General features: G+C 45.2%; 1 protein-coding gene across 2 annotated transcripts in view; it reads left to right on the forward strand.

Moving 5' to 3' along the window:
• adck1 (aarF domain containing kinase 1) overlaps nucleotides 1–12867 on the forward strand; it is a 415946-nt gene that overhangs the window by 12064 nt on the left and 391015 nt on the right. Inside the window, exons 2-3 of one of the 2 annotated variants that reach the window (XM_078407231.1) lie at nucleotides 6763–6920; nucleotides 11567–11650. In XM_078407231.1, coding sequence (XP_078263357.1) covers nucleotides 6801–6920; nucleotides 11567–11650 — 204 coding nt within the window. In that variant the 5' untranslated portion in view covers nucleotides 6763–6800. Of the gene's footprint in view, nucleotides 1–6708; nucleotides 6921–11566; nucleotides 11651–12867 lie in introns of those variants that run through there. The other variant, XM_078407232.1, reaches the window with a different exon arrangement.

A 12867-nucleotide genomic window follows, 5' to 3' on the forward strand; every position in this document is an offset into this window, starting at 1 on the left:
CTCTCCTCCACAGCTGCAGAAACCCTCATCCACGCCTTCATCACCTCCCGTCTGGACTACTGCAACAGCCTCCTCTATGGCGCACCCTCAAAAATCATCAATAAACTTCAATACATTCAAAACTCCGCTGCCCGTCTACTCACACACACCTCGATCCGTGACCATATCACCCCCGTCCTTTATAAACTCCACTGGCTCCCCATCCCCCAGAGAATCCAGTACAAAATCCTCCTCATAACCTACAAAGCCCTCCATAACCTGGCCCCATCCTACCTGACTGACCTCCTCCACAGGCACACTCCCACCTGCACCCTCCGCTCTGCCGCTGCCAATCTCCTATCCCCCCACATCCGGACTAAACTCAGATCCTGGGGGGACAAGGCTTTCTCCATCGCTGCTCCCACCCTATGGAACTCACTACCCCAAACCGTTAGAGACTCCCCCACACTCACCACATTCAAAACATCGCTGAAGTCTCACCTGTTCAGTACTGCCTTCAACCACTGAAGGTCACCTCACCTACTGTCTCCTTTCTCTGTTCATTTATTTATTTACTTATTTATCTATTTATTAATTTCCCTATGTTCTCAAAATCTCTGTAAAGCGTCTTTGAGTATATGAAAAGCGCTATATAAATAAAATGTATTATTATTATTATTATTAGAATTCCACAAATTCACAACTCTCTGGGTGAAAAAGTTTTTTTCTCACTTCAGTTTTAAATGGCCTCCCCTTTATTCCTAGACTGTGGCCCCTGGTTCTGGACTCCCCCAACATTAGGAACATTTTACCTGCATCTAGCTTGTCCAGTCCTTTTATAATTTTATACATTTCTATAAGATCCCTCTCATCCTTTTAAATTCCAGTGAATACAAGCCCAGTCTTTCCAATCTTTCCCCATATGACAGTCCCCCATCCCGGGATTAACCTCGTGAACCTACACTAGGGTTGCCAACTGTCCCAATGTAGCCGGGACATCCCGTATTTTTGGGCTAAATTGGTTTGTCCTGTACGGGACCTCCATTGTCCCATATGAGGTCTGGGGGGGGGGGGGGGGGGGGCTGTAGGCCCCGACGCTGTAGGCCCCGACGCTGTAGGCCCCGACGCTGTAGGCCCCGACGCTGTAGGCCCCGACACTGTAGGCCCGACTCTAGGTTTCTGACATTTTAGCTCCGGACAGTGTAGACCCAGAGGCCCAGGCTCCGCCTAACGGAGGTTGCGTGATCAACCCGCCTCCCGGCCCAGGCGGCCGCCAGTGGTGGAACGGGAGCTCGCGGCCGCTAGCTGGGTGAAGTCACGTGGGGCGCGGGGCGGTGACGTATGTGGGAGTGAGATAGTTGGCACCCCTAACCTACGCTGCACTGCCTCAATAGCAAGGAGTCCTTCCTCAAATTAGGAGAACAAAACTGCACCCAATACTCCAGATGTGGTCTCACCAGGGCCCAAAACAACTGCAGAAGGACCTCTTTACTCCTAAACACAAATCCTCTTGTTATGAAGGCCAACATGCCATTAGCTTTCTTCACTGCCTGCTGTACCTGCATGTTTACTTTCAGTGACTGGAGTACGACACAAGGATAACTTAAAGAAATTTCAATTAAATCCCGGTGTGTTGTGACTTTGCTTTATTGTTAATGCAGTGTGCATTCTGCCCATCTTGTGCATATTGTTATGGGCTGAGTGCGTGGGCGATTCTTGAATTCCCTTGGTATGTCCCGTGTGCTGGAGCATTGGAATTGCGATATCACCAGGCTTTCTTTAGCAGTAGCAGGCCGCTTCTTGTGGGAGGTGTGGAGAGTGATATTTCTTCATCCACTGAAGGGAAGGGCAAAGTGTTGTTCATGCACACATTAAGGCATCTTCCAGGGCCACAGTCTGTCAAGAACTGCATCTCGTTACCTGCAAGTCAGGCAAAGGGCATTCTGCCTCCTGTTAAACACTCACTACACACAACTCAGGTCAGAAGTCATTAATCTCAACACACATCTATCCATGTGTGTGAGAGCTCGTGCTGAATTAATATTTTTTTAAACTGTAGAAGTTGAATACAATTATTTGCTCAATGATTTCCAGGTGACAGTAGAGAGACTACTGGCCATAGATTTATTCACAAAATGCTGGAGTAACTCAGCAGGTCAGGCAGCATCTCGGGAGAGAAGGAATGGGTGCGAGAGAGCATGTTGCTAAACTCTCGTCGAAGGGAGGAGGAGAACTTCTTCAAAGTGGACATACCTTGAAGAGAAATCGCAGTGGAGCGACAAGTAGTATAAGAAAATAACTGCAGATGCTGGTACAAATCGATGTATTCACAACATTTTTCTTATACTAAAGGCCAGTTTCCTCTTTGTATCTCTAAACTAAACTAAACTAAACTAAACTAAATTAAACTAAAGTTTTAAGAAGGGTCTCGACCCGAAACATTCCTTCTCTCCCGAGATGCTGCCTGACTTGCTGAGTTACTCCAGCATTTTGTGAATAAATCGATTTGTACCAGCATCTGCAGTTATTTTCTTATATAAACTAAAGTGCTCCTTGTATTCTGGAACTCAACTCTGGGGCTACTGTAGCATTCAGACAAATGAAAATTTCGGTGGAAGGGGTTTGCTGTTCACCCTCCTGAACTGGTTGCATCAGTTGGTTATATGGTGGTTGCTTTGTATCTGGACACTGTCTATCCAGTTTGGTAATATAACCCCAAAAAACCTGTGGCTAACAAATCTCTACATTTTGAAATTAAAATGGCAACTATCCTCAGGCTTCAAGAAACACTTTTATTTGTTTGGGGGTGGGATGAAGACTTTCAGATTTACATTTGTGTGAGGAAGAGCTTCCTGATGCCACTTTTTACTTAGCTGAGCTCTAATTTTAAGCTTGTTCAGATCTGTAGGCTGTCTTTCTTCCTGAAAGCACATACAACCAGATATGGGAACAGCTTCTTTCCCTTTGTTCTTCGACTTCTGAATTGACCTTCCGTAAACTAGGGTGCAGTCCCAATTCTCCAACCCACCTCACTGCGGACATTGGACTTTTCTTTGGAACTGCTGCGCAACAATGCTGAGAACTGTATTTTGTACTCTATCTTTTCCTTTGTTCTTCCTATTGTATTTGAGTTTAGACAATAGACAATAGGTGCAGGAGTAGGCCATTCAGCCCTTCGAGCCAGCACTGCCATTCAATGTGATCATGGCTGATCATCCACAATCAGTACCCTGTTCCTGCCCTCTCCCCATACCCCCTGACTCCGCTATCGTTAAGAGCTCTATCTAACTCTCTCTTGAAAGCATCCTGACAATTGGCCTCCACTGCCTTCTGAGGCAGAGAATTCCACAGATTTACAACTCTCTGAGTGAAAATGTTTTTCCTCATCTCCGTTCTAATTGGACTACCCAGTTTGGCTTGATTGGATTCATGTATAGTATATGGTTTGATTCGATAGCATGCAAACAAAAGCCTTTTGCTGCACATGACAATAATAAACCTAAACAGAGCAAGCAGTTTCCCTGAATCCCCTTCTGGATCCTTTGATCGACTTAAATAGTGGTTAACAAGTTTGTCGTGTGATGCCAGCAATTCCTAATGGTTGCCCTCAAGGTTTGTTGTGCTAGTTCTGATGACAACTCGTCCTCTTGTATGTCAAAGTTGTTCTATTCTTTTTCTCCTCCCAAGACACACATCTTGCACTAAACGTTATTTCCTGTATCTGCACACTGTGAATGTAAAAGATTGTCCCTAGTGGGTGTAGGATATTGTTAGTGTGTGGGGATCGCTGGGCGGCGCGGACCCGGTGGGCCGAAGGGCCTGTTTCTGCGCTGTATCTCTAAACTAAAAAATCCAGAAGGAGTGAGTGATGTTTCTGGTCGAGACCCTTGCCTGTCCCGCTGAGTTATTCCGGCCTTTTTGTGTCAACCAGCGTCTGCAGTTTCTCCTTACACATTTTGTAGCGTAGAAACCTGCACGTCTTTGGAGTGTGGGAGTAAAACCAAAGATCTCAAAGAAAATCGACGCAGGTCACGGGGAGAACGTACAAACTCCGTACAGACAGCACCCGTAGTCGGGATGGAACCCGGGTCTGCAAGCGCTGTAAGGGAGCAACTCTGCCGCTGCGCCACCGTGCCCGTCCGTGTGGAATGATCCCTTCTGAAACTCCCTCTGCTAGTTGGTTAGATCGTGGGAGTTGGGAGTCACGTGGGAATCTCCTGGCTGTGGGTCGGGAAGAGTTGAAGAAGGACGGGTGAATACAGAGGCTACCTTCGGAAAACACCGCGTCTGTTATTTTTCCGAGCAGCTTTCTCACATTTTCCTTTGTCGTGAGAGCCATTTGAGAGGATGTTTCTATAGCAATGGACAGAAATAGCACTGCCTCTGTAATTGTAGGCTTTATCAATCTTTCCCCCCCCCCCCCACTTCAGATGTGATCATCAATCACATCTCCCCTGTTGCAGGCTTTGGTGCAGTTACATTTAGCCCAGCACGGAAACTGTTCCTTATGCATTATGTTGGGACATTAGAGATGCTGTCTTTGAATGAGTCTTGTATTGCTATCTCAGATGGACATCCAAGATCCTCTTGACTTTAATCAAGGGGGAACTGGGGAGTTCTTCTCCTCGTCCAACATGAATGAAAATTGGTCTTGCGTTGGTAGTCGTGGAGCTGTGTTCACAGACATTGTAAATGCATTTTCCAACTACTCCCTCGGGTCCTCTTGATGGTGGGAGAGCTGCAATGGAATAGGTTATGTATCTTGGTTATTGAAAAACATTGCCTCAGTCCTTCGAACAATAAAGTACCATTGAACCATTGAAGAGATGGTCCTGAGTCCAGGAGATATGGATTTGAGCTCAGTAGGAGATAAGCTGTCGATGGAGAAGGCTGAAGCCATCCAAAGCTAACCAGATATCGACTTCCCGCTCTCTTCCCTTGCTTGTGAGAGGAAGGGATGTTATAGACCTTTAGAAGTTGGGCAGTGTGGGCAAGCTGGGCCGCAGGGCCTGGTTCAAAGCTATATAACTATGACTCTATAACCATTTTCCATAGGGTGGGAATGTCAAAGATGAGAGGGCATGGCTTTGAGGTGAGAGAGAAGAAAGTTTAAAGGAGATGTTGCAGGGCAGCGTTGAACACACTGCTTGGGATGGTAGTGGAGGCAGATACGATAGTGGCGTACAAGGGTCAATGGTGCTTTTATTGCCATGCGCGATGTGCAAACGCACTGTGAAATTATTTTCTTACAAACAGTCCAGTGGAGTATTGCCTTACCAAAGCACACCCCCGATTAGCAAGTGTACAGAAATAGTCTATGTGCCGGCATGCAAGGGGCGCCATGTTTTGCGCCATTTTCAAAGTCCAGTCGGCGTTCCAGTTCTTATGGGTGGTGTCCGATCCAGGCAAGCCCCAGGCATGCAGCAAGGCCTCCAGCCGTTGCTTTCCTTGGATAAATGTCCCGCTCCTTGCCCTTCTATCTCTGTTCCCACCGCCTGCAGCTGACCGTGAGTGTGCGGTGGGCCAGACTCAGTTTCCCCTCCTCCCTCTCCTGACATTCTCCAGGGAACGGAGAGTTATGGATCCAAGACAGACAGATGACATCGTGGGCCGAAGGGCCGTTCCTGTGTTGTAATTCTCTATGTTTCACCCTAATACAGAGGCAAGACTGGACGCTTGCAATTGCCACCTTTTGGTTCCACACACTCTTGAAGGTTTCATTATGTGACCTCTGCTATATTTTTGAAGTCTCCAATACTAAACATCAAAACGAACAAGAAAAAACTCCCAAAGTGTAGAAACAAAGAACTGCAGATGCTGGTTAATGCACAAAAGGTCACAAAATGTTGGAGTAACTTCAGCAGGTCAGGCAGTATCTCTGGAGAACATTGATAACTGTAATTTCGGGTTGAGACCCTTCTTGCATTTCAACTTGAAATGTCACCTCTTCATGTTCTCCAGAGATGTTGTCTGACCTGCTGAGTTAGTCCAGCACTTTGTGTCCTTTTGTGAAAAAAACAACCAATTTTACTGACAATTCTATTTTTTTAACATGCTCTGGGATTGCTGTCATCAGTATCTTTGGAAATCCACACTTTCTCAGCCTTTTCTAACAGATAGGATAGTCAGAACATTGATATGAGGAACATCTAGACCAATTTTTTGATTTTTCATGGAAGTGTTGCATCAACAGCTAGGGATGTTTTGGTAGGTAGATTGTTGATTAGTACGGGTGTCAGGGGTCATGGGGAGAAGGCAGGAGAATGGGGTTAGGAGGGGGAGGTAGAACTACCATGATTGAATGGCGGAGTAGACGATGGGCCAAATGGCCTAATTCTGCTCCTATCACATATGACCTTATGAGTTCGTGTGATGAAAGGGATCTGGTGGTGGGTGCAGAAAGAGGTTTAGAGATACAGCGCGGAAACAGGCCCTTCGGCCCACTGGGTCCGCGCCGACCAGAAATCCCCGCACATTATCACTATCCTACACCCATTAGGGACATTTTTTACATTTACCAAGCCAATTAACTTACATCCTGTAGGTCTTTGGAGTGTGGGAGGAAACCGAAGATCTCGGACAAAACCCCACGCAGGTCACGGGGAGAACGTACAAACTCCGTACAGACAGCACCCGTAGTCGGGATCGAACCCGGGTCTCCGGCGCTGTGTTTGCTGTAAGGCAGCAACTCTACCGCTGCGCCACCCTGCTGCCAGGTGCACATTCAACTGTTGGAGAGCTGATTGCGACCTGGATTTTGATCACTTTCTGTTCTGTGGCCAGGGATTCATTGAAAGCCCATCTACTCCAATGGTTCTGGAATGGCAAGGTGGTTCCTGAGGCTCGGAGCGGCAGGGTTAACAGTGTCCGGTTTATACGCTGCCACCCGTATGGACCCTAATGATATCGGACTCGTTAGAATTGGACGAGCTGTTGCCACGGTAAGTTGTGTTGCTGAAACAGATAAATTACATTCGCAATTGGATTTAACTTTGTGTTTTACCTCACAGTATTAAACAATCGTCTTAGAATCGAACAATTTTTTGGACAGCGCGGATTCCAAGGCACATCAACACCTGCTTACACTAAATGCAGCGCTGGAGAACAGGATTACATCCTGTAGGTCTTTGGAGTGTGGGAGGAAACCGAAGATCTCGGACAAAAACCCACGCAGGTCACGGGGAGAACGTACAAACTCCGTACAGACAGCACCCGTAGTCGGGATTGAACCCGAGTCTCCGGCGCTGCGGAGTTTGTACGTTCTCGCCAGGATCTGCGTGGGTTTTCTCCGAGATCTTCGGTTTCCTCCCACACTCATAAAGACGTACAGGGTTTTAGGTCAATTGGCTTGGCAAATGTAAAAATTGTCCCTCGTGGGTGTAGGATAATGTTAATTTGCGGGGATCGCCGGTCGGCGCGGACCCGGTGGGCCGAAAGGACACTTTTCCGCGTTGTATCTCTTAAAAAAAACTAAAACGAATCCAACTTTTTTTATAAGCACTCTATATATTTTTTAAATGGCTTGGAGAAATGTTATTACTCAAACTAACTATTTCAAAGTTTCCCTGGCGGACACCTGAATCTGTGCTCAGCTTGTTAAAACCTCCAAAATGGTTCTCGTACATCTAATTCTGCTCAACTATCACTGTTGACCTCCGTGACCTTAACTAGTTCTCAGTGCCCCCACGGCCTCTGATTTTAATCTAATCTTCTAATCCTACTTAATTCTTTAATTCATTTTGAGGAACTGCTCTTCCTTTTAATTCTTCTGGCTTCCCTTCACCCTCCTGAGCACCCTCTGTTCTTCAGATTCTTTTTTTAGTGAGGGTAAGTTTAGATCACCCCAATCAGAGATTTAACGAATTGCCCGATCATCGAAGGCTTTTCCTCAACAGAATTGACTAATTTCTGGGAATCCTTTTCTCCATTTCAAAACGATTAAGAGAGAGAGGGGTAAAATAGAAAACGGAAGTAAACTTGCAGAAAACATAAAAGCTGACTGCAAAGTGCATACAAATGCATAGAAAGAAAATTGAGGAAATGAGACTGCAGATGTTAGAATCATAAGATCATAAGTGATAGAGTAGAATTAGGCCATTCGGTCCATCAAGTCTACTCCGCCATTCAATCATGGCTGATTTATCTCTCCCTCCTAACCCATTCTCCTGCCTTCTCCCCATAACCTCTGACACCCGTACTAATCACAAATCTATTTATCTGTGCCTTAAATATATCCATTGAACAGCCTTCTGTGGCAAAGAATTCCACAGATTCACCACCCTCTGATGAAAGAAATTCTTCCTCATATCCTTCCTAAAAGAACGTCCTTTAATTCTGAGGCTATGACCTCTAGTCCTAGACTCTCCCACTGGTAGAAACATCCACTTTAACACAAGCCGACGCACACTAGGGACAATTTACACTTATATCAAGTATACAAACCCAAGCCAATTAACCTACAAACCTGTACGTCTCTGGAGTGTGGGAGGAAATCGAAGATCTCGGAGAAAACCCACGCAGTCAAGGGGAGAACGTACAAACTCCGTACAGACAGCACCTGTAGTCGGGATTGAACCCGGCTCTCTGGCGCTGCAAGCGCTGTAAGGCAGCAACTCCACCGCTGCGCCGCTGCGCCGCTGTGCTGCCCATTTATAAGGGATTGAGAGGGGAAGGGTGAGCAGCGGGCATTGCCAGTGTGCCCTGGTTACTGGCGGGAACCCAATGAAGGAAGCATAGCTGTGTTTAGACTTTGCTTTAGACTTTAGAGATGCAGCACAGAAACAGGCCCTTCGGCCAACTGAGTCCAAGCAGGTACACTGGGGACAATTTATAATTGTTTAACAAACGTCAATTAGCCTACAAACCTGTACATCTTTGGAGTGTGGGAGGAAATCAGAGCATCTGGAGAAAACCCACACGGTCACAGGGAGAGTGTACACACTCTGTACAGACAGCACCCGTAGTCAGGATCGAACCCGGGTCTCTGGCGCTGGGAGGCAGCTGGTCTACCTGCTGCGCCACTGTGCTGTGGAAATAGTGGCTACATTGGTTGTATTTTTCATAATACACACATTATAGAATACTTTTAACATGTTTGGCATAAGTAACCCAGCTATGGAAGAGAAGGAGAGGTAGAGAAAACTCAAAACTGTGGACTGTTTAGCCTAACATCAGTAGTGGGGAAAAGGTAGACTTTTATAAAGGATGAGATCACAGAGCACTTGCAAAATATCAATGGGATGAGGGAAAGACAACCTGGCTTTCTGAACCATGTTCGACAAACTTATTAATGTTTTTCGAGACTGTAACTGGTTGAATAGATAAGGAAACACCTGTGGACATGGTGTACTTGGATTTTCAGAAACTCTTTGATTAAAGTCCTACAAAACAGGTTTAATAAAAACAATGTATGTTCAGTGAATGTATTTAATAAGGAGATAGATAAATGTTTCGATTTTTTAAAAAAATCAAGGGATTTGGGGGACAGAGCAGGAATTTTAGTATTGAGGAGGAAGATTCAGCCATGATAATATTGAATGGTCAAACTGGTTCATAGAACTTAATAGTCTTCTGCTTATTTTCAGTGTAAACCTACTTTTTGAGGCTTTTCCTTAAAATGTTCCTCTTTGAACTTTTGTCTACTTCTAAATTTTATATTGATTCCAACTTCTGTCTGATCTGTATCGACTCAATCTATCTGGGCTTTGAAAATGGCACCAAAACATGGTGCCTCTTGCATGCGGTACCAGTAGACTATTTCTGTACCCTTGCTAAACCAGGGTTGTGCATGGGTATGGCAATGCTCTGCTGGACTGCTTGTAAGAAAATAATTTCTCTGTACATTTGCACTTTGCAGATGACAATAGACAATAGACAATAAGTGCAGGAGGAGGCCATTCGGCCCTTCGAGCCAGCACCGCCATTCAATGTGATCATGGCTGATCATTCTCAATCAGTACCCCGTTCCTGCCTTCTCCCCATACCCCCTGACTCCGCTATCCTTAAGAGCTCTATCTAGCTCTCTCTTGAATGCATTCAGAGAATTAGCCTCCACTGCCTTCTGAGGCAGAGAATTCCACAGATTCACAACTCTCTGACTGAAAAAGTTTTTCCTCATCTTAGTTCTAAATGGCCTACCCATTATTCTTAAACTGTGGCCCCTTGTTCTGGACTCCCCCAACATTGGGAACATGTTTCCTGCCTCTAACGTGTCCAACCCCTTAATAATATTATACGTTTCGATAAGATCTCCTCTCATCCTTCTAAATCCCAGTGTATACAAGCCTAGTCGCAAGATGTGTCAATAAACCACCATTCATCTTGTTTTGAAACTCCAGCCTTTGATGCTAGCATGCTGTTATTTGGGTAATTGCCAGGTTTAGATACCTGCTACATTATTCGGCCACAGATCCTTGTTGGACACCATTACCCTTTCCAACCACTTGCGTGGAAGCGAGCGGGCAAGATCATCCCTGACCCCTCTCACCCTGGCCACAATCTCTTTGAAGCACTTCCCTCTGGAAGGCGACTCCGGACTGTCAAAGCCCCCACAGCCAGACATAAAAACAGCTTTCTTCCACGAGCAGTAGCTCTACTCAACAACCAAATGGCTGTAGCCTCCTTTTGCTCTGGTATTTTATTTCATTCTTCACATGTTTAAACTATCATGTTTTATTCTTAATTGTTTACTGTATGTCATGTTGTTACTTGCGAGCAAAGCACCAAGGAAAATTCCTTGTATGTAAACATACTTGGCTAATAAAATTTATTCAATTCAATTCAATTCAATTCAATATCTCTTGTCCTTGTTCCACCCTCTGCCAGATAACCCAACAGGCATTGTTCAGTTTTGACAATATTAAACAGTAATGTCCAGGCTTTCTCCAGCTGTCTATTCAGTTTCATGGTTTGAAGTATGACATAAATTGAGACAAAATCATTCTAAATAATGAATCATCAATGATCCTTCATTTAGAAATCATTCTGAACCATCCTATCATCAGCCAGAGAGCTCTCCTGACCTACTACGTACTTCATTGGAGACTCTCGGACTATCTTTAATCAGACTTTACTGGACTTTATCTTGCACTGAATGTTATTCCCTTTATCTTGTATCTGTACACTGTGGACTGCTTGATTGTAATCATGTATAGTCTTTCCTCTGACCCGCAACAAAAAAGCTTTTTGCTGTACCTCGGTACAAGTGACAATAAACTAAACTGAACATTCACTGTTTTTTCCCAACTTTTCCCAATTTCTCATGGACAGTTGGTATGGGATGAGGATGGCCTTCAGTTTCTTGATCGTAGAGAGAGAGAGGGAGAGAGGGGATAGTTGACCTGAAGCGGGAAGAGGGGTCGGTCCCACCATGGCAGGGGATGGGATGTCCACCTGTCCAATTACAGGGGTTTACGGCAGCTTGGTTGTTTATCAATTAGCAGTCAAAGTGGAGTAGTCTGGATTGATGTGGGAGCAGGAGCAAGACAACTCAATGATGTTACCTGCCAGCAGTGATCAGTGGAGCAGCATAAGTAATGGGCAAAGACAGGTTGCCTATTGACTAACTCTCCTGTTCTGTTCACTTCAGACTGCAGTTATCAGTTATGACTACATTATCTCGCTCAGGGGCCTAGAGTATGGGACAGACGAATACGAATCCATCAAGTCGCAGGTAAGTCCAAATTCTCATGCTCGTGTGAAACTGAGCTTTCACAGATCTGCAAGTTCCTGTAATGCCATGGAAGTGTTTGTTTTGAAGATGGTGAGGGAGTGTGGATCGCATATTGCGTTGGGAATCTGCCACTGTTTTATGCTGAGGGGTTGTTGGACAATGAGACGTGGAAACTTAAAATGAGCAGTAGGAGTGGGCCATTCAGTCCTTGGAGCCTGCATTAACCTTCAATGTGATCGTGGGTCAGCATCCAAATTAATTGCCCTCTCTCTACCAGCTATCTCCCATCTATTCCATCAAGGACACCGATCCAAAGCGCCGTCTGTCCGTTCCCTCCAGAGATGCTGAGCTCCTCCAACACTTTTTATTTGTTGCGGCAGCAACTCTGCCGCTGCCTCACCGTGCTGCTCGATATAACGTTATAACATATAGTGTAAGAAAATAACTGCAGATGCTGCTACAAATCAAAGGTATTTATTCACAAAATGCTGGAGTAACTCAGCAGGTCAGGCAGCATCTCAGGAGAGAAGGAATGGGTGACTTTTCGGGACGAGACCCGAAACGTCACCCATTCCTTCTCTCCTGAGATACTGCCTGACCTAACAATAGATAATAGACAATAGACAATAGGCGCAGGAGGAGGCCATTCAGCCCTTCGAGCCAGCACCGCCATTCAATGTGATCATGGCTGATCATTCTCAATCAGTACCCCGTTCCTGCCTTCTTCCCAGACCCCCTGACTCCGCTATCCTTAAGAGCTCTACCTAGCTCTCTCTTGAATGCATTCAGAGAATTGGCCTCCACTGCCTTCTGAGGCAGAGAATTCCACAGATTCACAACTCCCTGACTGAAAAAGTTTTTCCTCATCTCAGTTCTATATGGCCTACCCCTTATCCTTAAACTGTGGCCCCTTGTTCTAACGTTATAACATGGTGTTTAATGCATATAATAACATTTTCCAATGCATGTCTTTATAAAGGTTCCTTTATAAATAGATTTGCCTGAAGAAGGGTCTCAACCCAAAACTCATTCCTTCTCTCCATAGATGCTGCCTGTCTGGCTGAGTTACTCCAGCATCTTGTGTCTATGTATACATTAACTGTTCTTCTACATATAATGAATTACTTCAGGGATGAGGGATATACACAGAAAATAATAGATGCACAGCATTATTGCACTTTTTGATTGTTTTGTTTAAATATTTCCCGAACCAGGGG

The sequence above is a fragment of the Rhinoraja longicauda genome, chromosome 10 (assembly GCF_053455715.1).
Source record: "Rhinoraja longicauda isolate Sanriku21f chromosome 10, sRhiLon1.1, whole genome shotgun sequence".
Taxonomy (NCBI): domain Eukaryota; kingdom Metazoa; phylum Chordata; class Chondrichthyes; order Rajiformes; family Arhynchobatidae; genus Rhinoraja; species Rhinoraja longicauda.